Genomic DNA, 22,817 nt, shown 5'->3' with positions numbered 1-22,817 from the left:
TAACAAAGAAAATCACTTAGGTTTGGCTCGGTCCTTCTCTACTGTGGCTTGCTGTTGGTCTCTCCCCGTTCTCTCTCGCGGTGTGCCACCGTGCTCCTTTTATTTGGCCTCCACGGCTGGTTGGCACTTTCCTCTAATTACCTCCACTTAGAGCTGTCTGTGTCGGGGTGCCCAGCTCCCGTATTCCCAGCAGAGGGAGCCAACTTCGCCTCACGTACCTCCCCTCTATTACCATCCCCCGGAGTAGACCTCCGTTCATCGCACCATCTGGGGTAGTTGTGCCTTTAAGTCTGTGGGGAGAAGCTATTGTGGCAAAATTAGTAGTACCCTGCTAAACCTCAGGAATGACTTCACCTGCCTCTTTGTTCGGGGGACCGGCCATCCCCTAATAGCAACGTTTTTTTTCTTGGGGTTTCACATTTCCCCTCCCGATCTGATAGCCCAGGTACTCCACCTCGGCATAGCCCAGCTTGCACTTGAGGGGGTTCGCGGTCAGACCTGCACCACTTAGCGCATCCACCACGGCCTGTAACCTACAAAGATGCGACTCCCAACTGTCACTGTACACAATTATGTCGTCCAGATAAGCAGCGGCGTACTCACTGTGCGGCCGCAGGACGCGGTCCATGAGTCGCTGAAAGGTCGCTGGTACCCTGTGGAGCCCGAAAGGCAGAACCCGGTAGTGGTATAGCCCCCCACTGCCAGTAGCACCTGCCAGTACCCCTTCGTCAGGTCCAAGGTGCTGACATATCTCACCATCCCCAAGCGGTTGTTCAGGTCGTCCACACGGGGCATGGGGTAGGCATCGAACTTACTGACCCTGATCAGGCTCCGGAAGTCATTACAGAAGCGGACAGTTTCGGAACCAGCACTATGGGGCTAGACCACTCACTGTGTGACTCCTCCAGTACCCCCATTTCTAGCATTGTCGCCACTTCCCGCTGGACCGCCACCCTCTGGGTTTCCGGTATCTGGTATGGCCGTTTACGCACTTTTTCTCCTGTACGGGTGTGGATATGATGTTCCACGAGATCCGTATGCCCCGGCACCTCGGGGAACACGGCCGTATTCCGCTGGACCAACTCTCTGAGCTCTTGTCGTTGGGTCGGGCTGAGGTCTTCCCCCATTGCAACTTCGACCGAGGGCGGGCCCTGCTGTGGCCGGGTCCATGTTACGCACAGCATGCGTGCCCTTTCTTCAGTAAATTCACATAGTAAAGCTGTGTTTCTCCGCCCCGGTTGGTGGACCTTATATTTGACGTCGCCAACCCGCTCAACGATGTCGTAGGGCCCATGCCATGTAGCCAGGAATTTACTCTCTGTTGTAGGGATCAGCATCAAGACTTTGTCACCTGGTTGGAATTCTCGTGGTTGGGCCCCCCGGTTGTAGACACGCTCCTGGGCATATTGCGCCTGGGCCATGTGCTCTCTCACCACTGGCCAAATCGCCGTCATCCTCTCCCTCATCTTCTCCACATGTTCTACTATGCTGCGAAGGGGAGTCGGCTGCTCTTCCCAGACCTCCTTGGCTAGGTCCAGCAGCCCGAGGGGCCGACGACCATACAGGAGCTCAAAGGGGGAGAACCCCGTGGATGCTTGGGGTAGGTCGCGCACTGAAAACATTCGGTGGGGCAGCAGCTAGTCCCAGTTCCTCCCTTCTCTCTCGACGACCTTCTAGGCATCTGTTTTGGGGTTTTGTTGAAGCGTTCCACCAGCCTGTCGTGGGCTGGATGGTACTCACCTGTTTTATTCGTAACAGATTGCAAACATCTTTCATCACCCGAGACATGAACGCGGTGTCCTGGTCCGTCAGGATTTCCTGCGGAATACCCACCCGGCTAAATAAATGGAAGATACCTTTTGCTGCCGCCGTGCGTAGCGGGATTGCCTCAGGATACCGCGTGGCATAATCCACGATGACCAGGATGTATTGGTGTCCCCTCATGGTCTTCAACAACAGACCCACCAGATCCATTTCCACCCGCTTGAATGGCACTCCTATAATGGGAAAGGAAACCAAAGGGTTTCGATAATGCATCCTCGGAGCTGTGATCTGGCACTCCAGGCAACTACAGCAGTAATCCTCCACGGCACGCTTGACTCTGGACCAGTGGAACTTGTTCCGGATCCGCTCCCTGGTTTTCTCCATCCCCAGGTGTGCCCCAAGCAGGTGGGTGAGGGCAAGCTGCAACACAGTCCTAACATACTGGCTGGGTATGAGTAAGAAGTCTTGTCTCCCCATTATGCTTTACTACCTGATACAATAAATTATGCTTGATTGCGAAGTGGGGGTAGCGCCAATCACTTATCCCAGGTAACAGTACGCCATCCACCGCAATCACCTGGCCCCTAGCGTTCTGGTGATTGGGGTCTTCTAACTGGGCCGTCCCAAACTGACTCGTGAGGATTCTAGTGTCGGGAGGTCCGTCTAGGGCCTCCACCTCCATAAAGGGTAGCCTGAAATTTTCCTCGCACGGTGGCTCGCTTGCCGGAGTGGGGTCGTCTCCGTCCTCTGGGTCCGACTCGGGCCCAGTGGACACCTCTCGTGGCGGGGGTTGGGTTGCACAGGCCACCATCCTTTTTCCTTTTTTCACACCACGCGTGCTCGCCTCCCCAGGTCCCTCCTCCACAGGTTCTGGAAGAGAGGGCAGTCTCGACCGAGGAGAATGGACACAGGTAGGTTAGGGACAGCTCCCACGCGCATCTGGCACTCCCCCCTTGGGGTCGTTATCCTCACTGGCACCGTTGGGTACCTCTTCATGTCCCTGTGTACACAGGACACCGTCACCTCCTCGTCCCCCGGTTTCTCCTTCCCCTCTCATGTGAGCCACTGCGGGTGGGCCAGGGTCACCATGCTGCCGGAGTCCAGCAGAGTGCTGGTGTCGATGCCATCGATTCGTACAGGAACCATCGGAGTGGCTGTCTCGGTGTGCGCCCAACAGGAGGTGACGTAACTCGCCATCCGGGTTACCCCAGAGCTGGGGGTGCCCCAGCTCACCGCGTCTCCTTTCCGCTCGGGCCTCTCAGCAGGTCCTGGGTGTTCTGGTGAATTTCCACCGTGGTCAGCAATTCCTCCAGGCTCTGGGGGTTCTGCATGCTCACCGTCTTCGTCATCTCTTATGGCAGGTTCTGAAGGTATTTATCCAGGACGAGCTTGTTGAGCATCTGGAGGGACGGTACTTTAGTCAGTAGCCAGCCATTGGTCAGGCGCACCAGGTCGCTCATCTGAGCACAGGGGGAAAGGGTGGGGTCAAAGGCCCAGCCGTGGACCAGCTGTGCACGGTGTGCGAGATTGAACCCATAACGGCTCAATATCTCCCGTTTGAGTCCCTCATAATTTGCGGCCTGGTCAGTGTTCAAATCAAAGTAGGCCTTCTGGGCCTTCCCAGAGAGGTAGGGTGCCAACAGGCTGGCCCACTTGGGCTGGGGCCATCCTTCCCGCTGTGCCGTCCTCTCGAAGGTGCACAAATATGACTCCACGTCATCTTCCTCCCTTAACGGAACCAGGAACTGATTTGGGCCAGACTCCTGAGCCCTCCCAACCTTCAACTGGGCTACCTCCGCTACCAGTCTGTGGTTTTGTTGGTGCTGCTTCTCCAGGGCTTGCTCCTGGAGAGCCTGTTGCTTCTGCTGGCTGAGGATGAACTGAGCCACCAGCTCCTCCATGGTAATCTCCGTACGCTCGACCCCACGGCACCCAAAGCTACTGAGATACCTGCATTCTCCACCATATGTTGTAAACTGTGGGGTGTTGGGTTGAGCGGGCAGAGATTGACACAGAGACGGGGAGGTTTTAGTCCGCAAAAACAAGTTTACTAAGACAGAAAATAAACATAACAAAGAAAATCACTTAGGTTTGGCTCGGTCCTTCTCCCCATTCTGTGTCGCGGTGTGCCACCGTGCTCCTTTTATTTGCCTCCACGGCTGGTTGGCACTTTCCTCTAATTACCTCCACTTAAAGCTGTCCGTGTCGGGGTGCCCAGCTCCTGTATTCCCAGCAGAGGGAGCCAACGTCGCCTCACGTACCTCCCCTCTATTACCATCCCCCGGGGTAGACCTCCTGGGATACCACAATATATTAAAACAAGATTTTGTGTCACTGGTCTACACACAATACCCAATAATGTCAAAGTTGAATTATATTTTTGGAAATGTTAACAAATTATTTAAATATTAAAGCTGAAATGTATTCAGTCAATAAGTATTCAACCCTTTTGTTATGGCAAGCCTAAATAAGTTCAAGTTCAAGTTCAGGAGTAAAAATGTGCTTAACAAGTCACATAATAAGTTGCATGGACTCATTCTGTGTGCAATAATCTTGTTTAACATGATTTTTGAATGACAAAAAAAAGCAGACATTGAATATCCCTTTGAGCATGGTTAAGTTATTAATTCCACTTTTAAGATGATGTCTCAATACACCCAGTCACTACAAAGATACAGGCGTCCTTCCTAACTCAGTAGCCGGAGTGGAAGGAAACCGTTCAGGGATTTGACCATGAGGCCAATGGTGACTAACTTCTTATGGTATAGGGGACACTTGCGTCCCACTTGGCCAAAAGCCAGAGAAAATGCAGCGCGGCAAATTCAAATAAATTGATATAAAAATCTAACTTTCATTAAATCATACATGTAAGATACAAAATTAAAGCTACACTCATAGCTACACTCGAGCTACACTCGTGCACAACAGTAAACAAAGAGGGTAGCATATTTCAACCCTGCAGGCGCTACACAAAACGCAGAAATAAAATATATAACATGCCTTACCTTTGACGAGCTTCTTTTGTTGGCACTCCAATATGTCCCATAAACATCATAATTGGTCCTTTTCTTCGATTAATTCCTTCCATATATACAAAATGTCAATTTATTTGGCGCGTTTGATCCAGAAAAAAACAGCTTCCAAATTGCGCAAAGTCACTACAAATTATTTCAAAAGTTGGTTGTAAACTTTGCCAAAACATTTCAAACTACTTTTGTAATACAACTTTAGGTATTTTAAAACGTTAATAATCGATCAAATTGAAGACGGGTCTATCTGTGTTCAATACAGGAAGACAACAAACCAAGCTACTTTTCAAGTCTTGCGCAACTCTCAACAGTGTTACGCAGTTCTTAGATGGCCGTACTTCTTCATTGCACAAATGAATAACCTCAACCAAATTCCAAAGACTGGTGACATCCAGTGGAAGCAGTAGGAACTGAAAACAAGTTCCTAAGAAATATCGTTTCCCAATGAGAACCCAGTGAACAGACAGAGACCTAAAAAAAAAAATGTTTAAACTTCTGAACGGTTAGTCCTCAGGGTTTTGCCTGCTACATAAGTTCTGTTATACTCACAGACATGATTCAAACAGTTTTTAGAAACTTCAGTGTTTTTTATCCAAATCTACTAATAATATGCATATCTTATATTCTTGGCATGAGTAGCAGGAAGTTGAAATTGGGCACGCTATTTATCCAAAAGTGAAAATGCTGCCCCCTTAAGTTAAAACAGTTAGAGTTTAATGGCTGTGATAGGAGAATACAGAGGATGGATCAACAACATTGTAGTCAGTCCACAATATTAACTTAAATGACAGAGTGAAAAGAAGGACGCATGTACAGAATAGAAAATGTTCCAAAACATGAATCCTGTTTGCAATAAGGCACTAAAGTAAACCTGCAAAAAATGTGGCAAAGAAATTCACTTTATGTCCTGAATACAAAGTGTTATGTTTGGGGCAAATCCAACAACACTGAGTACCACTATTCATATTTTCAAGCATGGCGGTGGCTGCATCAAGTTATGGGTATGCTTGTCATCGGCAAGGACTAGCAAGTTTTTTGGGGATGAAAAGAAATGGAATACAGCTAAGCACAGGCAAAATCTCAGAGGGAAACCAGGTTCAGTCTGCTTTTCAACAGACACTGGGAGACAAATTCACCTTTCAGCAGGACATTAACCTGAAACACAAGGCCAAATATACACTAGAGTTGCTTACCAAGACGACATTGAATGTACCTGAGTAGCCTAGTTACAGTTTTGACTTAAATCAGCTTGAAAATCTATGGCAAGACTTGAAAATGGCTGTCTATTAATGATCAACAACCAACTTGACAGAGCTTGAAGAATACATAAAAAAAATTATGTGAAAATATTGTACAATCCAGGTCTGCAAAGACTTTCCCAGAAAGACTCAGCTATAAATACTGCGAAAGGTGATGATAGTATGTATTGACTCAGGTGGTTGAATACTTATCTAATCAAGCTATGTTTGTGTTTTATTTTTTATAAATTATAACATTTAAGAAAATGATCTTCCACTTTGTCATTACAGAGTATTTTGTGTTTATTGTTGACAAAAAAAGGACAATTAAATCAATTTTAATCCCACCTTGTAACACAACAAAATGTGGAAAAAGTCTAGGGGTGTGAATACTTGCTGAAGGCACTGTATCTATAATCTCTGTGTGTGACTGTTTTAGGAATTGTATGTTTGTCCGTATTTAATTTGCTCCCTTGATCAAAGATGTCTTTAAGTGTCTGTAAATCCATTGTAGGAGGAATGGTTGAGTGGAATGGCGCTCACCACTCCACATCTTCTCCCATTCCATTAGGCTTCGATCGGCTGTCAAAACCTCTATAGTAGGTAACAATCTCCACCTTTTTACATGAGGAAAACTATCAAATTCTGAGATATGGTGCTTTGATCGCCATTCAGGAAACTGCTCAAGCTTTTTGCTCATTCGTCTCCTCACACGGTCAAAACAGGGCCTCAAGAAGAAGGATTTTGTAAATGACAGTGTGTCTGGGGAGTGATGGCGTTTGCAACGAGAGAGGGAGACAGAGACAGAGGTAGAGGTAGTTGTTTGGGATAACCACAGGAAAACAACCATTACGCTGTGGTTACTGAGAGAACAGCTGATTAGAAGACTCGGCCAGATAGCAAATTACACTGTAGAGAAGAGAGGAGAAGAAGAGAATAGATGAGAGGAGAAGAGAAGAGAGGAGAAAAAACAACAAGGCCTCTCGTCGGTCCGTCGTGGCTTAGGACGGAGCTACTGTAGAACTGGCATACTCCGAGGAAACGTAAACTTTGGTGGTGGTTCTCTCTGTGTGCGTATGTGTGTTTTTCTGTGAGTGTGGCTACACGCGCGGCTGGCCAGCTGTATGTATGTTGGCCCTTTTGCGTGTGGGAACGTCCGCCCTCCCAGGTAGAGCATGGTAGACAGTAGCTATTACATGGGCGTAGCAGCAGTTTGTATAAAGGTTTGGACCTCTGCCTACCCTCCATAGTAAAGTATTACTGATGATACTATACTCTCTCTCTCTATCAACTCAATTACATTCAAAGGGCTTTATTGGCATATGAAACATATGTTTACATTGCCACAGCAAGTGAAATAGACAATAAACAAAAGGGAAATAAACAAGGGAAATATACAATCAGAAATGAATAGTAAACATTACTCACAAAAGTTTCAAAAGAATAGAGACATTTCAAATGTTATTGTTATGTACAGTGTTATTATTGGCTACGTACAGTGTTGTGACAATGTGCAAATACAGTGCCTTCGGAAAGTATTCAGACACCATTACTTTTGCCACAATTTGTTACATTATTCTAAAATTGAATAACAAAAAAAAATCCTCATCAATCTACACACGATACCCCATAATGGCAAAGTGAAAACAGGTTTTTAGAATTTGTTGCAAATGTATTAAAACTAAAAAACAGATTCCTTATTTACATAAGTATTCAGACCCCTTGCTATAAGACTCAAATTTGAGCTCAGGAACATCCTGTTTCCATTGATCATCCAGATCTGGGGAAGGGTGCTCAAAAAAAAGCTGCTTTGTTGAAGGTCCTCAAGAACACAGTGGCCTTCATAATTCTTAATTGGAAGAAGTTTGGAACCACCAAGTCTCTTCCTGGAGCTGGCCGCCCGGCCAAACTGAGCGGGAGAAGAGCCTTGGTCAGGGAGGTGACCAAGAATCCGATGGTCACTCTAACAGAGCTCTAGAGTTCCTCTGTGGAGATGGGATAACCTTCCAGAAGGACAACCATCTCTGCAGCACTCCACCAGTCAGGCCTTTATGTTAGTGACGGAAGCCACTCCTCTGTAAAAGGCACATGACAGCCTGCTTGGAGTTTGCCAAAAGGCACCTAAAGACTCTCAGACCATGAGAAACAAGATTCTCTGGTCTTATGAAACTCAAGATTAAACTCTTTGTCCTGAATGCCAAGCGTTACATCTTTTAGGAAACCTGGCACCATCCCTACGGTGAAGCATGATGTTGGCAGCATCATGCTGTGGGGGTGTTTTTCAGGGGCAGGGACTGGGGGACTAGTCAGGATCGAGGCAAAGATGAATGAAGCAAAGTACAGAGAGATCCTTGATGAAAACCTGCTCCAGAGTGCTCGGGACCTCAGACTGAGGCAAAGGTTCACCTTTCTACAGGACAATAACGCTAAGCACACAGCCAAGATCATGCAGGAGTGGCTTCGGGACTAGTCTCTGAATGTCCTTCAGTGGCCCAGCCAGAGCCCGGACTTGAACCCGATCGAACATCTCTGGAGAGACCTGGAAATAGCTGTGCAGCAATGTTTCCCAGCCAACCTGACAAAGCTTGAGAGGATCTGTAGAGAAGAATGGGAGAAACTCCCCAAATACAGATGTGACAAGCTTGTAGCATCATACCCAAGAAGACTAAATGCTGTAATCACTGCCAAAGGTGCTTCAACAAAGTACTGAGTAAAGGGTCTGAATACTTATGTGAATTAGATTTTTAGGTATTATTTTAAATATATTAGCAAAAAAATGTAAAACCTGTTTTTGCTTTGTCATTATGGGGTATTGTGTGTACAGTCATGGCCAAAAGTTTTGAGAATGACACAAATATACATTTTCACAAAGTTTGCTGCTTCAGTGTCTTTATATATTTTTGTCAGATGTTACTATGAAATACTGAAGTATAATTACAAGCATTTCATAAGTGTCAAAGGCTTTTATTGACAATTACATGAAGTTGATGCAAAGAGTCAATATTTGCAGTGTTGACCCTTCTTTTTCAAGACCTCTGCAAACCGCCCTGGCATTTATCTTCTGGGCCACATGATGGCAGCCCATTTTTGCATAATCAATGCTTGGAGCTTGTCAGAATTTGTGGGTTTTTGTTTGTCCACCCACCTCTTGAGGATTGACCACAAGTTCTCAATGGGATTAAGGTCTGGGGAGTTTCCTGGCCATGGACCCAAAATATTGATGTTTTGTTCCCCGAGCTACTTAGTTATAACTTTTGCCGTATGGCAAGGTGCTCCATCATGCTGGAAAAGGCATTGTTCGTCACCAAACTGTTCCTGGATGGTTGGGAGAAGTTGCTCTCAGGGATGTGTTGGTACCATTCTTTATTCATATACTGTGTTCTTAGGCAAAATTGTGAGTGAGCCCACTCCCTTGGCTGAGAAGCAACCCCACACATGAATAGTCTCAGGATGCTTTACTGTTGGCATGACACAGGACTGATGATAGCGCTCACCTTGTCTTCTCCGGACAATGTTTTTTCCAGGACTTTACCCCAGTCCTCAGCAGTCCAATCCCTGTACCTTTTGCAGAATATCAGTCTGTCCCTGATGTTTTTCCTGGAGAGAAGTGGCTTCTTTGCTGCCCTTCTTGACACCAGGCCATCTTCCAAAAGTCTTCGCCTCACTGTGCGTGCAGATGCACTCACACCTGTCCGCTCTCATTTTTGAGAAAGCTCTATACTGGTGGTGCCCCGATCCCGCAGCTGAATCAACTTTAGGAGACGTCCTGGTGCTTGCTGGACTTTCTTGGGTGCCCTGAAGCCTTCTTCACAACAATTGAACCGCTGTCCTTGAAGTTCTTGATGATCCAATAAATGGTTGATTTAGGTGCAATCTTACTGGCAGCCATATCCTTGCCTGTGAAGCCCTTTTTGTGCAAAGCAATGATGACGGCATGTGTTTCCTTGCAGGTAACCATGGTGGACAGAGGAAGAACAATGATTCCAAGCACCACCCTCCTTTTGAAGCTTCCAGTCTCGTATTCAAACTCAATCAGCATGACCGAGTGATCTCCAGCCTTGTCCTCGTCAACACTCACACCTGTGTTAACGAGAGAATCACTGACATGTCAGCTGGTCCTTTTGTGGCAGGGCTGAAATGTAGTGGAAATGTTTTTGGGGGATTCAGGTCATTTGCATGGCAAAGAGAGACTTTGCAATTAATTGCAATTCATCTGATCACGCTTTATAACATTCTGGAGTATATGCAAATTGCCATCATACAAACTGAGGCAGCTGACTTTGAAAATTAATATTTGTGTCATTTTCAAAACTTTTGGCCACGACTGTAGATTGATGAGGGGGAAAAAACTATTTAATAAATTTTTCGAATAAGGCTATATCATAACAAAATGTGGAAAAAGTCAAGGTGACTGAATCTGTAGTTTAAGTATGAAAGAGAATAAATAAACAGATAAATGTAGTTTTATTTAAAATGGTGTTTGTGCTCCACTGGTTTCTTGTGGCACAGGTCATAAATCTTGCTGCTGAGGTGGCACACTGTGGGATTTCACCTAATAGATATGGGAGTTGATCAAAATGTGATTCTTTGTGAGTGTGTGTTATCTGAGGGAAATATGTGTGTCTATTATAGTCATACATTTGGCAGGTGGTTGGAAACTGCGGTTCGGTTTCCACCTTGTTTTGTGGGCAGTGGCCATATAGCCTGTCTTCTCTTGAGAGCCGGATCTGCCTATGGCAGCCTCTTTCAATAGCAAGGCCATGCTCACTGAGTCTGTACATAGTCAAAGCTTTTCAACGTTTGGGTCAGTCACAGTGATCAGGTATTCTGCTACTGTGTACTCTCTGTTTAGGGCCAAATAGCATTTTTTGTTCATTCTTTCCAATGTGTCAAGTTTTGTTTTTGTTTTCCTTTTTGGTTTCTCATGATTTGGTTGGTTCTAATTGTGTTGCTGTCCTGGGGCTTTGTGGGGTCTGTTCGTGTTAATGAACAGAGCTCCAGTACCAGCCGGGCTAAAGGGACTCTTCTCTAGGTCCATCTCTCTGTAAGTGATGGCTTTGTTATTGAAGGTTGGAGAATCGCTTCCTTTTAGATGCTTGTAGAATTGAATTGCTTTTTCTCTGGATTTTGATCATTAGTGGGAATCATCCTAATTTTCCTCTGCATGCATTATTATTTACGTTTGTACACAAGGATGTTTTTGCAGATTTCTGCATGCTGTCTCAATTTGGTGTTTGTCTCATTTTGTGAATTCCTAGTTGGTAAGTGGACCTTGAAAACATGCGCTTTCTGCAGGTTTGGATACGGTCGCTGTCTGCGGTTCTGGAACAATCTTCAGTGCGTCGTAGAATTGGCACCTTTTCCTATGTTGCTATCCTGTTTGGGCTTGGCGTCCCGCTGGAGGGACAACTTCCGTTGAAACTGGAGGGCGCGCAATTCAAATAAATAATCATAAACATTATGGATATTAAACATTTAGGTACATGCAAGTGTCTTATATCGGTTGAAAGCTTAAATTCTTGTTAATCTAACTGCACTGTCCGATTTACAGTAGCCATTACAGTGTTAAGCATGCCATGCGATTATTTCGAGGACGGCGCCCCATATTAAAATATTTTTCCACCAACACGGGTTTCATAAATTCACAAATGGCAATTAAATATTCACTTACTTTTTGAAAATCTTCCTCTAGTTTGTCATCCAAATGGTCCCAGCTATAACATGTAGTGTTGTTTTGTTAGATAAAATCCTTCCTTATATCCCAAAAAGTCTGTTTTAGTTGGCGCCATCGATTTGAGTAATCCATTCGTTCAACATGGAGAGAAAGGAATCCGAAAACCTACCACTTTGTTTCAACAAGTCAAACTACATTTCTATTAACTCCTCAGATACCCTAAAATGTAATCAAACTACAATATTTCTTACGGAAAGAAGTATGTTGAATAGGAAACCGATTTTAGCAGGTGTGTCTTCATCGCTCGCCCAAACACAAATTTCCAAGACTGTGTCCCTGTTCTAAAACTCATATTTCTTATTTGTTTTGGAAGTTACAAGCCTGAAACGTTGAACATAGACTGCCGACAGCATGTGGAAGCCATAGGAATTGCATCCTGGGGGCTAGAATTCAGTATGCCCCTATACTTTCCATTGTAAGAGCATGGACTCTCAAAAGAACAATTCTGGTTGGTTTTTCTTTCTACCATATCTATTGTGTTATAGTCTCCTACATTATTTTAACATTTCTACAAACTTCAAAGTGTTTTCTTTCCAATGGTACCAATTATATGCATATCCTGGCTTTAGGGCCTGAGCAACATGCAGTTTACTTTGGGCACGTCAGACAGGCGGAAATTGAGAAAAAAAAAAGGGCCTAGCCCTTGTTCTTAACTGACTTCCCTAGTTAAATAAAGGTTACATAAAAAAAATAGACATCCCTGTGTTTTGAGAGAAATGTTTGAGTTTGACAGGTGTTGTTCACGGTTTGAGCAAGAAAACGATAACTGATTCGATAAATTGAATGAAGTTCAATACTATCGGAAAGTATTCAGACCCCTTGACTTTGACATTTTTGCAAATGGGTTAAAAATAAAAAACAGAAATACCTTATTTAAATAAAGTACCAGTCAAAAATTTGGACACAGCTACTTATTCAAGGGTTTTTATTTATTTTGACTATTTTCTACTTTGTAGAATAATAGCGAAGACATTAAAACTATGAAATAACACATATGGAATCATCTAGTAACAAAAAAGTTTTTTTTTTACATTATTTTATATTTGAGATTCTTCAAAGTAGCCACCCTTTGCCTTGATGACAGCTTTGCACACTCTTGGCATTCTCTCAACTAGCCTCACAAGGTAGTCACCTGGAATGCATTTCATTTAACAGGTGTGTATTGTTAAGTTCATTTTTGGAATTTCTTTACATCTTAATGCGTTTGAGCCAATCAGTTGTGTTGTGACAAGGTAGGGGTGGTATACAGAAGATATCCCTATTTGGTAAAAGACTAAGTCCATATTATGGCAAGAACCGCTCACATAAGCAAAGAGAAACAACAGACCATCAGTACTTGAAGACATGGTCATTCAGTTTGGAAAATTTCAAGAACTTTGAAAGATTCTTCAAGTGCAGTGGCAAAAACCATCAAGCTCTATGATGAAACTGGCTCTCATGAGGACCGCCTCAGGAAAGGAAGACCCAGAGTTGCCTGTACCAGCTGAGACACAGGGGTGACCTACTATGCTATACTATACTATGCATGCTAAGAGTCGAGGAAAGACAGACCACATCGCTTCTTGTTTTTGTAAGAAACAATCGTGTTCGAAATTCCAAATTGTTTGCGTAGTCAACTTACACACAGCAAGGACACACACACACTTACCCCACCAGACATGCCACCAGGGGTCGTTTCACAGTCCCCAGGTCTAAAGCAAATTCAAGGAAACGTACAGTATTATACCGAGCCATGATTGCATAGAACTCCCTTCCATCTCATATAGTGCAAGCGAACAGCAAACCTGGTTTCAAAAAACAAATAAAGGAACACCTCTTTCCCCCCAATGTGGCCTACTTTTTGTGTGTACGTACTGACATGTACGTGTAACTGCTAGATGCACACACACTACATCTTCATGTTTTTAAATGTATGTAAATTGTAAAGTATTTTGTCTGTAATGTATTTTCCCGTTATGTGGGACCCCAGTAAGACCAGCTGTTGCCATTGGCGTCGGCTAAGGGGGATCCTAACAAAATGAAAAACTACGCAAATCAACAACGTTGGATTGGTGTAAGCATGGACTTTCTACCATTTTTCTGACACCAGTCCATTCATTTGTAATCCATTAGGGCAGTGAACAGTTCTTGGAGAGAGAATCAGACCATTGTCAGTGTTGAAGACGCATCCACACACACACACACACACACACACACACATCTGGTCTCTGGTCCTGATTTGTCTTGATTAAAGTCAACCAGAAATCCTTAGCAGACCTCTCAAGTGGTGACAGGTTACTTCCCAGAGCCAGCCCGGTGCGTATGTGCATCTAGTGTGTGTGTGTGTGTGTGTGTCTACACAATTCTTTTCGGCATTTGTACAGTGTGTTTGAGTTTGAGGCTGCGTGTATGTAGGCCATAGTATTTAGGGTCTGTGTTGAAATGTGAGAATGACAGACAATAATATTCATCTATAAATTTGTCAAGCATGAATCTCCACCATACTGTTTCTGTATGTGTTTCCATTTGTGTGCCTGTCTGCCTGGGTTGGTTTGTAAAGTGTGTGTGTGTGTTGTACAGTGTGGAATGAGCTCTGAGAATTACAGAGGGTTGTGCAGCTCTATGTTCTTCTGTCACTGTTCTGGGGCCTGCCTTGTGGTGGGATCTGTTTCTGATTCACACACACACCATGTCGCTTCACTTTCAGTGGTCAGGAGGAATATAATCTCTCTCTGACAATCAACATTATTCTGTTTACGCTCCTTCCTCTTTTCCTAAGTAAATCACATCACTGATGGCTCTGTATACGGGATTTAACTGAACCCTTTCCTGTAGCGCCAGGCCAAACCATGAAATGGGGAGCGCATGAGTTAAGCTGCAGCCCTAATGGACGGGATAAAATGCTGTTTATGACCATATTATGATCACAGTGTAGTTCCCATGCTGATTCTTGCCAACAGTGATTCTTCAGACTCGTACAAACTCACTGCTGGCTTATGTTCTGTAGCCAAACCCACAACGGGTCTTTTTTAAAGTGTTCAGAAAGGAAAAACTATGTAGAATGTGGTGGAAATATGATGATGATCTCTTTGGATAGCTAACTTGCTTTGTCTCTCTCTCCCTTCTCTCTCTTTCTTTCTTTCTGCCTCTTTCTTTCTTTGCCTATTCCCCCCACTCTCTCTCTTTCTTTCTTTCTTTCTTCCTTCTTCTTCTCCCCCTCCCGCCCAGGTGAAACTGACCCTGGTGACAGCCAGTGCAAGAGGACCAGGGGAGGGGGGTGTGGACGTGTCCTCTGCCCCCAGGCTCAGGCCCTCTCCCCCGGTCAGCCAGCTGGTGCGTCTGCTGTGGGGCGAGGACACGGTGGAGCTCCAGATGTCTATAGGACACATCCCTCACATCGTCATGTACCTGTCACTCAAACTGGACTCAGACTCCCCCCTGGAAGAGGTCAGTTCAGTAGGTCTCAGAAATGCACCCTATTCCCTATATAGTGCACTGCTTGGTACGAACACATTCGACCAAGAAACAAAACCCGAAATGAAATTTAAAACGTATTGTGCGTCTAACTGTAGTTCAATGTTAGCTAAGTGCTTTCTTCAGACCCAGTGAAAAGCACCTCATGGATGCAGTTCATTTTTATACACTCAATAAATGAGTACTTGACTGCATTGAGTCATTAAATGTAATAAATAAAAAATACCCATGTAGGAAATTCCTTAGCACTTAACACAGTGTGCCAACAAACTTTTTTTCTGACACAAAGCAGAAGCTTTAGAGAACAGAACTACCACTCTGGTAGGCTTTCAGATCCAGGGCCTTTGCCTCTTTATAACAACATCCAAAATGTACAGGCACACACACACAAACACACACATACACAGTGGAAAAATAGAAACGGGGGAAAGGTGTGAAGAATAAATTTAGTTCCTTTTGATAATATCTCCCCTGACGATACAAAACCATTACATTAGTAATGGGATAAATACATGTCAATAATTGCACAAGGATTGAAGTGATTAACGTTAATTTCACTGACTTCAATACAATATATTAATTGGATTATATGACGCTTTTCCAAGTGCTCAATGTGTTTTACATTGTAGGGGGGGGGGGGGACTCACACCTCATAGATACAGTGGGGCAAAAAAGTATTTTGTCAGCCACCAATGTGCAAGTTCTCCCACTTAAAAAGATGAGAGAGGCCTGTACTTTTCATCATAGGTACACTTCAACTATGACAGACAAAATGAGAAAAAAAATCCAGAAAATCACATTGTAGGATTTGTAATGAATTTATTTGCAAATTATGGTGGAAAATAAGTATTTGGTCACCTACAAACAAGCAAGATTTATGGCTCTCACAGACCTGTAACTTCTTCTTTAAGAGGTTCCTCTGTCTTCCACTCGTTACCTGTATTAATGGCACCTGTTTGAACTTGTTATCAGTATAAAAGACACCTGTCCACAACCTCAAACAGTCACACTCCAAACTCCACTATGGCCAACACCAAAGAGCTGTCAAAGGACACCAGAAACAAAATTGTAGACCTGCACCAGGCTGGGAAGACTGAATCTGCAATAGGTAAGCAGCTTGGTTTGAAGAAATCAACTGTGGGAGCAATTATTAGGAAATGGAAGACATACAAGACCACTGATAATCTCCATTGATCTGGGGCTCCACGCAAGATCTCACCCCGTGGGGTCAAAATGATCACAAGAACGGTGAGCAAAAATCCCAGAACCACACGGGGGGACCTAGTGAATGACCTGGAGAGCTGGGACCAGAGTAACAAAGCCTACAATCAGTAACACACTACGCCGCCAGGGACTCAAATCCTGCAGTGCCAGATGTGTCCCCCTGCTTAAGCCAGTACATGTCCAGGCCCGTCTGAAGTTTGCTAGAGAGCATTTGGATGATCCAGAAGAAGATTGGGATAATGTCATATGGTCAGATGAAATCAAAATATAACTTTTTGGTAAAAACTCAACTCGTCGTGTTTGGAGGACAAAGAATGCCGAGTTGCATCCAAAGAACACCATACCTACTGTGAAGCATAGGGGTGGAAACATCATGCTTTGGGGCTGTTTTTCTGCAAAGGGACCAGGACGACTGATCCGTGTAAAGGAAAGAATGAATGGGGCCATGTATCGTGAGATTTTGAGTGAAAACCTCCTTCCATCAGCAAGGGCATTGAAGATGAAATGTGGCTGGGTCTTTCAGCATGACAATGATCCCAAACACACCGCCCGGGCAACGAAGGGGTGGCTTCGTAAGAAGCATTTCAAGGTCCTGGAGTGGCCTAACCAGTCTCCAGATCTCAACCCCATAGAAAATCTTTGGCGGGAGTTGAAAGTCCGTGTTGCCCAGCAACAGTCCCAAAACGTCACTGCTCTAGAGGAGATCTGCATGGAGGAATGGGCCAAAATACCAGCAACAGTGTGTGAAAACCTTGTGAAGACTTACAGAAAACGTTTGACCGCTGTCATTGCAAACAAAGGGTATATAACAAAGTATTGAGAAACTTTTGTTATTGACCAAATACTTATTTTCCACCATAATATGCAAATAAATTCATTAAAAATCCTACAATGTGATTTTCCTGTTTTTTTATTTATTTATTTTTTTTCTCATTTTGTCTGTCATGTTTGAAGTGTACCTATGATGAAAATTACAGGCCTCTCTCATCTTTTTAAGTGGGAGAACTTGCACAATTGGTGGCTGACTAAATACTTTTTTGCCCCACTGTACATAATAACTATTTACACTTTTTGGGACAGTTTTCCCTCACACAGAACAAGACTTTTCGTGACATAAAAAGCATGCTCAATTGACAAAGTCTAGCAATGAGCCTAAACTGTGTCCGGGAAACTGTCCCTTTAGCTTTGCGGAAGGCAGCCATGCTGGAGCAGACTCAGCAGAGGTCAGAGGACCTGTAGTGAAGGGCTAGGTTTTCTTGCTCTGTGGGAAAGTAAAGTACACTGAACAAAAATATAAATGCAACATGTAGTGTTGGTTCCATGTTTCATGAGCTGAAATAAAAGATCCCAGAAATCTTATTTCCCTCAAATGTTGTGCACAAATGTGCTTGCATCCCTGTTAGTGAGCATTTCTCCTTTGCCAAGATAATCCATCCACCTGACCGGTGTGGCATATCAAGAAGATGATTAAACGGCATGATCATTACACAGGTGCACCTTGTGCTGGGGACAATAAAAGGCCACTCTAAATTAGCAGTTTTGTTACACAACACAATGTCACAGATGTCTCAAGTTTTGAGGGAGCGTGCAATTGGCCTGCTGACTGCAGGAATGTCCACCAGAGCTGTTGCCAAATAATTGAATGTTAAGCCGACTCCAAACTTGTTTTAGAGAATTTGAGGACATTTCTCCAAAACGTACGCTCTTTGTCCCCATGTGGAGTTGCAAACCATAGTCTGGCTTTTTTATGGAGGTTTTGGAGCAGTGGCTTCTTCCTTGCTGAGCGGCCTTTCAGATTATGTCGATATAGGTCTCGTTTTACTGTGGATATAGATACTTTTGTACCTGTTTTCCTCCAGAATCTTCACAAGGTCCTTTGCTGTTGTTCTGGGATTGATTTGCACTTTTTGCACCAAAGTACATTAATCTCTAGGAGACAGAACGTGTCTCCTTCCTGAGCGGTATGACAGCTGCATGGTCCCATGGTGTTTATACTTGCGTACTATTGTTTGTACAGATGAAGGTGGTACCTTCAGGCGTTTGGAAATTGCTCCCAAGGATGAACCAGATTGTGGAGGTCTACAATTTTTTTCTGATGTCTTGGCGGATTTATTTTGATTTTCCCATAATGTCAAGCAAAGAGGCACTGAGTTTGAAGGTAGGCCTTGAAATACATCCACAGGTCCACCTCCAATTGACTCAAATGATGTCAATTAGCCTATCAGAAGCTTCTAAAGCCATGACATCATTTTCTGGAATTTTCCAAGCTGTTTAAAAGCACAGTCAACTTTAGTGTATGTAAACTTCTGACCCACTGGAATTGTGATACAGTGAATTATAAGTGAAATAATCTGTCTGTAAACAATTGTTGGAAAAATGACTTGTGTCATGCTTGTGTCACATAGTAGATGTCCTAACCTACTTGCCAAAACTATAGTTTGTTAACAAGAAATTTGTGGCATGGTTGAAAAACAAGTTTTACTGACTTAAGTGTATGTAAACTTCCGATTTCAACTGTACATACTGTGTAATCATGTATACAGGTACAACACTACCGTTGTTATATGGTGGAATCTTCGGTTGATTACATTTAATGAAATAAAAACAGAATGGCTAGTAAATCAACAACAACACGTACATGGATGATTGTTACACGATGTATTACTGCCAGTTATATAGAATGTCAACTCTTCATGGGATTCATTCTCTCTCTCTCTACACCAGTACTCTCTCTCTCTCTACACCAGTACTCTCTCTCTCTCTCTCTCTCTCTACACCAGTTTTCTCTCTCTCTCTCTCTACACCAGTTATCTCTCTCTCTCTCTCTACACCAGTTCTCTCTCTCTACACCAGTACTCTCTCTCTCTCTACACCAGTACTCTCTCTCTCTCTACACCAGTACTCTCTCTCTCTCTACACCAGTACTCTCTCTCTCTACACCAGTACTCTCTCTCTCTCTACACCAGTACACTATCTCTCTCTCTACACCAGTACTCTCTCTCTCTCTCTACACCAGTACTCTCTCTCTCTCTCTACACCAGTACTCTCTCTCTCTCTCTACACCAGTACTCTCTCTCTCTCTCTCTCTCTACACCAGTACTCTCTCTCTCTCTCTCTCTCTTCACCAGTACTCTCTCTCTCTCTCTCTCTCTCTCTCTCTCTCTCTACACCAGTACTCTCTCTCTCTCTACACCAGTACTCTCTCTCTCTCTACACCAGTACTCTCTCTCTCTACACCAGTACTCTCTCTCTCTACACCAGTACTCTCTCTACACCAGTACTCTCTCTCTCTCTACACCAGTACTCTCTCTCTCTCCCGCTTTCTCTCTCTCTCTCTACACCAGTACTCTCTCTCTCTCTCTACACCAGTTCTCTCTCTCTCTCTCTCTCTACACCATGTATCTCTCTCTCTCTCTCTCTACACCAGTTCTCTCTCTCTATCTATCTCTCTATCTCTCTCTCTCTACACCAGTTCTCTCTCTCTATCTATCTCTCTATCTCTCTCTCTCTACACCAGTACTCTCTCTCTCTCTCTCTACACCAGTTCTCTCTCTCTCTCTCTCTACACCATTTATCTCTCTCTCTCTCTCTCTCTCTACACCAGTACTCTCTCTCAGAACTTGGAATTCGAAAACACATCCGCTTGTCCGCCGATTGTAGAGTAGGAGAAATGACAGAAGTTGTTGTGTGTAGCCTGTGTGTGTGCATTTTGAAATCTGTGTTTCTGTGGGTACACACACAGTGTGAGTGTTTTTCTATTTATTTTCATGGAAAAAGGAGGACTTGACAGACTTGACAGGTGAAAGCAATAGGGTGGAAGCTGATAGTTAGCCCTACTCCTCATTCACCCCCCCCCCCCCCCCCCCCCCAGCCATTGTCCAAGGTGGTCGGCCCAAACTCCCCCCGGCCCTCTCCTGAAGTAGTCGGCTCAGACAATACAGGGGAGCCTGCCCCGTGCTCTGTCTTCTCTAACAGACTGTCTGTCTGTGTACTTTCTCAGCAAGAGATCCTGTACCAGTACCCTGTTTCTGAGGCGTCCAGCCAGCTGAAGGGAGTCCGAGGGATCTTCCTCACTTTGTGTGACATGCTGGAGAATGTCACCGGGGGACAGATAGTCAGGTAAACAAAGTCTGTACAATCATATACATATTGTGGGAGCTCAGTAAGAATTCCAAGGAAATAAGAAAATGTCCACTTCCTGTTTGCCGTGGCCTCCAGAAATACTGAAGAAGTTTATTGGGAACAGCAAATAAAGGGTTAGGTTAGTCAGGTAAGACTGCCACGGAGGTAGTGAATATACAAAGCCCCAATTAAATATACGAACTACTAAAAATGGAAATTCCTGCCATGGTTATATTTCTTCTCTATCTTTTCTCCTGCTCCGGTTCTTCCTCTCGCTTTCCTCTCCTCCTCTTTCTTTTCTGTGCTCTAACCTTCTGCCTTCTCCTCCCCCTCCTCTCCTCTTCTGTCTTATTCCCCCTCTTTTTTTGTCTGCACTCTACCCGTCTTCTCTTTTTCTTTCTCCTCCTCCCCTCCCATCCCCCTCTCATCAGCTCGTCTCTGCTGCTCCGTAAACAGCTGGTCCATGTGGGCTACTGGAAGGAGAGCAACAACCTGCTGGTGATCGGCCTGCCTGCTGAGAGGTACCGACCAGTGGAGGCTGCAGAGGGGAGGATGGCTCATAATAATGTCTGGAATGGAGTAAATGGAATGGCATCAAACACATGGAAACCATGTGGAAACCATGTGGAAACCATGTGGAAACCATGTGGAAACCATGTGGAAACCATGTGTTTGATGTATTTGAAACCATTCCACTTATTCGGCTCCAGCCATTACCAAGAGCCCGTCCTCCCCAATTAAGGTGCCACCAACCTCCTGTGGTATCAACACATCAAAGTCATCCGAAGTCAATCATAGCATCAAATACATACTTCCATATTCAATACACCGTCTCACTCAATCACATGTCAGCTAAATGTTATAGCTTTTCTTGACCATGTGCCCTAATAATATGTTTGATCTCCTCCTCCTCGTTGACTGTGTGTTATGTTCTCTTGTTTTCTTCAGGGTTCCTCTGCTCTCTCTGCAGACGGTATTGGGAGGTGTGGTCAGGACTCTCAACGTGATGTATGGCTCTCTGGGCAGGTCTGTTGACGGTCTCCAGTCCTGGTCATTGACTAGGGATGCATCCTAAATTTGACCAAAAGTAGTGCACTATGTAGGGTATAGGGTGCCATTTCGGACGCTAGTTTGATTTCCCGGTTCAAGCAGTTCCAGTCTTTCTGGCTTCCCATTTGATGCTGTTATATTACATCAAACCTAAATAGGCTTCTTTCCCTCCACCTCTTCCCATCCTCCATCTCTCCCTCCATCTTTTCATCCTCTCCTCCTCAGTGCATTTTGCCAGGTGGACCACGCTCCCAGACTGGACCATTTCTTCTGCCTGTTCTTCCAGCAGCTGATCCACCCCTCCAGGTTGAGTGGCAGCTCCGTGGCCACGCCCCCTGATGTCTCGGAGACTCTCTTCCTGGACGGACTGCCGGCGGTCCGATGGCTCACCCTGCCTCCTGAGATAAAGGTCTGCATGGGCCACAGCTTCGGGCCATGGATGTGATGAAGCACTTCCTGTTCATTTGTGTCTTCACCATTTGGTGTTTGTGCTTTCTCATGCTTTAACTACTTTTCTTGTCCTATGAAAAGTGTTTTAGACTCGCATGTCAGTGATAAGTTTAGGAATTTGCTCTTGCTATAATATGACTGGGCTTTTTTGCAATCTTGATCAGGGATGGGCAACTACAGTCCTCTGGGGCTGGAGTGGTGTCACTATTTCCCCCCATCCCTAGCAAAACACAGCTGATTTAACTAATTGCATTCTAATCTGAAGATCATGATTAGTTGATTATTGGAGTCAGGTGTGTTAGCTGGGACTGGGGCAAAAGTGTGACACCAATCAGGCCCTGAGGACTGGATTTGCCCATCCATGATCTTGGATGTCTTTATTGATTTATGTCTTGTCTTTGCTGCCCTCTGCTGTCTGGCGGTAAAAATTACAAGGGATCCTGCCAACCAGTTTTCTGCTCAGACTCTTTTCCAATGCGAGATGCTCCAGAGCATGGTTGACTCTGCAGCCATTGTTAATGCAGAAATAAGTCACTACATCTGTGCTGTAAAATTACAATTGTATGTCAGAATTCTATTGATCGTCTCGTCTGTCTATTCACAGATGGAGGTTGACACTGTTCTCTCAGACTTTGAATCGTCAGATTTTGGAGAAATGGTAAGTCAAATCGTTACATAGGACTCTGGTCAAATCAGTGCACTTTATAGGGAGTAGGGTGCCATTTCATTAAACAGAGCCACCAGCTGTCTCCT

At 44.4% G+C, this 22,817-nt stretch overlaps 1 protein-coding gene across 8 annotated transcripts in view; it reads left to right on the top strand.

Annotated features, from left to right (window-relative positions):
• The window catches only part of LOC110531601 (protein inturned), a 41,912-nt gene that overhangs the window by 8,286 nt on the left and 10,809 nt on the right, over window positions 1-22,817 (top strand). For all 8 annotated transcript variants that reach the window (XM_021614888.3, XM_021614887.3, XM_021614885.3 and 5 more), the window contains exons 4-9: window positions 14,973-15,191; window positions 20,443-20,561; window positions 20,996-21,085; window positions 21,513-21,590; window positions 21,840-22,023; window positions 22,669-22,722. In XM_021614888.3, coding sequence (XP_021470563.3) covers window positions 14,973-15,191; window positions 20,443-20,561; window positions 20,996-21,085; window positions 21,513-21,590; window positions 21,840-22,023; window positions 22,669-22,722 — 744 coding nt within the window. The remainder of the gene's footprint in view (window positions 1-14,972; window positions 15,192-20,442; window positions 20,562-20,995; window positions 21,086-21,512; window positions 21,591-21,839; window positions 22,024-22,668; window positions 22,723-22,817) is intronic.

The sequence above is a fragment of the Oncorhynchus mykiss genome, chromosome 9 (genome assembly GCF_057628025.1).
Source record: "Oncorhynchus mykiss isolate SJ-2025 chromosome 9, ASM5762802v1, whole genome shotgun sequence".
Classification (NCBI taxonomy): domain Eukaryota; kingdom Metazoa; phylum Chordata; class Actinopteri; order Salmoniformes; family Salmonidae; genus Oncorhynchus; species Oncorhynchus mykiss.
Note: the sequence above shows the minus strand (reverse complement) of the source record. Positions and strands in the feature narration are given on the sequence as shown.